Below are 3,935 nucleotides of genomic sequence, written 5' to 3' on the forward strand. Positions count from 1 at the left end.
TTCAGGTTCAGGAAGAGATAAAAGAGGTCCTCCAATCAGAAAATGACCTGGAGTTAAGCAATTTTTGAAGCGTAAAATGTAAGCGATGACTCGCTGGAGGGTTGACCAAGATGAAAACCTGTTGAATAAGTCTGGTTTTTGAGTTGTAAACATTATTGGTAAAGGTTCGGCCTTACGTTCTGGCAGTTGTTCGTCTTGGAGAGGGGTGAAGCGAGGAATAGGCCACGACTCCTGATCCAGAGTTAACCCAGAGATAATCCAGAGATCGGGACCGTTCTACCATAAACTGTTGTCTTTCATAGAAACGGAAAGGGTTTCTCTACTGGCAATGTCAGCTGGATTACAATGAGTTGAGACATGTTTCCATATGTAAGTAGGAGTAAGTTCCTGAATTTCAGAGACTCGATTTGCAACATAAACTTTTAAGCGGTAGGGTACAGTTTTTATCCATGACAAGACTACAGATGAATCACACCAAGCATGTAATTCGTTGACAAGATAATCTTGAGAGAGTAGACAGTTGCAATAGTTCAGGAGTTTGGACAAAAGATGGGCACCACACAATTCTAGTCTAGGGATGGAGATCTTCTTAAGATGAGCAACTCGAGCTTTGGCAATTAACAGATGTACGTTGATTTCTCCGGAAGAACTTACACATCGCAAGTAGACACACGCTCCGTAACCTGTTTCAAACCCATCACAAAATCCATGTAAACTGATATGAACAGCATCAGCTACGGAAACATATCGAGGTAAGCTAAGTTCACTTAAGAAAGGAAGTTGTTGGAGGAACTTAGACCATTTTTCAGTTAGATCCGGAGGTACAGGCGCATCCCATGATAAACATAGTGCCCATAAAACTTGTATCAACGCTTTTACCCAAAGAGTGACTGGAGTCAACCAACCGTTTGGATCAAATATTCTGCTAACTGTTCCAAGTATACCTCGTTTAGTGGGAGGTGTGTCTGGGATATTCAACTGATAAGAGAAAGCGTCTGAGTTAGGTGACCATTTTATACCTAGTACCTTGAAATAAGGTTGATCTGAGGAGTTGAAATATAGAGGAGTTTCTTTGTAAGAGTCGGGAAGAGTTTCCATGATTTGAGGGCAGTTGCTAGTCCATTTCCTCAGTTCGAAACATCCTTTTAAGAGAAGTTGTTCCACCTCATTTCTTAGTACCAAAGCTTGTTTTATGCTGTTGGCACCTAAAATTAAATCATCTACATATACTTGTTTCTTTTAAGCCTCAGCTGCCAGAGGGAACTTTGCGCCTTCATCGATGATAAGTTGGTGAAGTGTCCTTAGTGCCAAGTAGGGTGAACAGTTGAATCCAAACACAACCGTAGTTAAACGGTAAACTGAAAGGGGGTCGTCTTTGTCATCTCTCCAATACAACATTTGATAGTTTCTATCATCTGGGTGGATCATTATTTGACGAAACATTTGTTTGATGTCACATGAGAAGACAATAGGGGAAAGTCTAAACTTTAACAGAATATCATTAAGATCATTATGTAGTTTTGGCCCGGTATGTAGAATATCGTTAAGGCTGACACCTGAGGAGCTGCGTGCGCTTGCATCGTATACTACACGAAGCTTGGTGGTTGAGGAATCTACTTTGACAATAGCATGGTGAGGTAAGTAAAATTGTTTATTATCACTGTTTGGAGGAGGGTTAACAGGTTCCATGTGACTAGATGACAATAAATCATGTATGGCTTTACTATACTCTGCTTTAACTTCAGGCTGACTTTCTAATTTTCTTTCAAGTGATATGAATCTATTGCGAGCGCAAAATGATGAGTCACCAAGAGGGGGATGATTTTCTTTTATGGGTAGCCTAACAAAGTAGCGTCCATCTGAATCCCTAGAAACCGTGTTTAGAAAGTGATGTTCACAAATTTCTTGTTCAGATGTTACATGAAGTTTGATGGGAGGTTCTTCTAGAGTCCAAAATTTCTGCAGAGAATTGTGCAAATCAATATCTCGAGTACTTAATAAAGAAGAAACATTACCCTTGCATTGAGGGGCTGTTTTGTGAGGGACTACAGCAGGAAGAGTTGGGGCAGATCCTATGATAAGATATCCAAATACAGAATTCATGGCAGCAGGAAGATCCTTGTTAATGATGATGCGTTCACCAGTGATCTCTTTAGCGAATAGATCAGCACCTATGAGCATATCTATCTTACTAGGCAGATGAAAAGTTGGATCAGCCAGGACCAAATGTTTGAAGTATTCTTTAACATTAACTGGAACTTCTGAGTGTGGGAGGTTTGAGGTTATTCTGTCTAGAATAAGGACTGGGTTGTTATCAGCAATCATTTCTCCGCTAAGAGACGATATGTTAACTTTTGACACGCCTTTAGATTTAACTTCTACTGATGATAGGCCATCTATCTTGGAATTACTGGAAAATGTCCGTTTGAGCATAAGCAGGTTAGCAATATTTTCTGTTACGCAGCTTACCATAGATGCAGAGTCAATAACGGCTCGGGCTACAACTGTGTTACCGTTATTAGCTTTCAAGTGGACCAATGCAGTGGCTAGCAATATAGTGGTATTAGGGTTTGAGGAGACAGCTACAAAGGGAGGTTCAGGGTGATCATATGTTTTATTCATTTCCTTGGGTGTTGGAGCATTATCTTTAGGCTTTTGATTAAGCTTATCATTAGGCCTATTATTAGTTTGATGTAAGAGGGAGTGATGTTTCAGTTTACAGTGAAAACATGTTTTATTTGACTTACAGTCTTTGACAGAATGAGCGGTACCTAAGCAGTTCAAACAGAGGTGATTTTTCCTCACAAAGTTGTATCTTTCCTGTACGGACAAATCTTTAAACTCTGAGCATTGGTAAATGTTGTGATCACTTTTACTACAAAATGTGCATGTGGCATTTGAGTCTCTGAAAGCTAGTAAAGTAGTGCGGTTTGGTGTAGACTTATGTAGGCCTATCTGAGAGGAGCGAGGGCTGGACCTCTTACTATTTTGAGTGAAACCTAAATTGATGCTATTGCTTGAAGTAGTTCTAGGAAACTGAGAGTTAGAGAGGTTAGCAGCTTCTAAGTAAGCACATTCATTTTCTAAAAATGTTATTACTTCACCTACGGTTGGAAGGTCTTGAGAATTTAGACGTAAGCTTTCAAACTTTTTGCGAATGTCTGCGTGTAATTTCCTTAGTAACATGGCTGAGAGCAAGATATTATCCTTGGCTATGTCATGATTGAGTGCAATGAGTGCTTGGGCATTTTCGTTATATTGAGAAATGAACGAGCGAATGTTCTTGAGGGAGGAGTCACTTAGGTTAGGTAAGTCTATTATGTTGTTGAGGTGTATGCTTATGATTTTCCTACTGTTTTGATACCGTTTTTGAAGAAGATCCCATGCTACATCATAATTTTCAGCTGTGATTGGTAAATTCTTTATAAGATTGAAAGGTTCTCCCTGTAGAGTAGAAAGCAGATATTGAAATCGCTCAACTTTAGATATGTTTTCAGTATCATGAACAGATACTTGAAACAGGCTTACATAAGCCAACCATTGTTCTGGTGAACCATTGAAAGTTTTGAGAGATAGAGGTGGGAGTTTTAGAGAGTGGCTATCTTGGTTTGAGGAAGAGCTACTAGGCCTATGGGGTAGGCTACTTGATGGAGTATTTGTTATTGAGTCAGTGTTTAGAACAGGCCTATGACTTGTAGGATCTTGAGAAAGGTGTTTCTTCGTGAGAGTTTGAATTCCTACATATAAGTCAGATATAGTATCTTGTAATTGAAAGAGTGTATCTTCTTCATAATCATCGGGAAGCGTGTCACTATTAAATAGTTTCTCAAGGGAGGTTTCAAATTCTGAGTATTTTCTAAGTGTTTCTGAATCTAAGAGTTTCAACTTATTTATTTGTTCTTGGGACAAATCAGGTAATCAATCTAAAGCTTGAA

General features: G+C 39.2%; 2 protein-coding genes across 2 annotated transcripts; both read right to left on the bottom strand.

The window, feature by feature from the left end:
- Positions 1-276: 276 nt before the first annotated feature.
- Positions 277-1,098, bottom strand: LOC129000191 (uncharacterized). The gene has a single exon (XM_054427143.1). The coding sequence runs from the start codon at positions 1,096-1,098 to the stop codon at positions 277-279; it is 822 nt and encodes a 273-aa protein (XP_054283118.1).
- Positions 1,099-1,239: 141 nt separating this feature from the next.
- Positions 1,240-2,622, bottom strand: LOC129000198 (uncharacterized). The gene has a single exon (XM_054427154.1). It carries the CDS (start codon positions 2,620-2,622, stop codon positions 1,240-1,242), a length of 1,383 nt encoding a protein of 460 aa, XP_054283129.1.
- Between the last annotated feature and the right edge of the window lie 1,313 nt (positions 2,623-3,935).

The sequence above is a fragment of the Macrosteles quadrilineatus genome, unplaced genomic scaffold (genome assembly GCF_028750875.1).
Source record: "Macrosteles quadrilineatus isolate MER2022 unplaced genomic scaffold, UCM_ALF_1.0 Scaffold_1__1_contigs__length_201487025, whole genome shotgun sequence".
Taxonomy (NCBI): Eukaryota; Metazoa; Arthropoda; class Insecta; order Hemiptera; family Cicadellidae; genus Macrosteles; species Macrosteles quadrilineatus.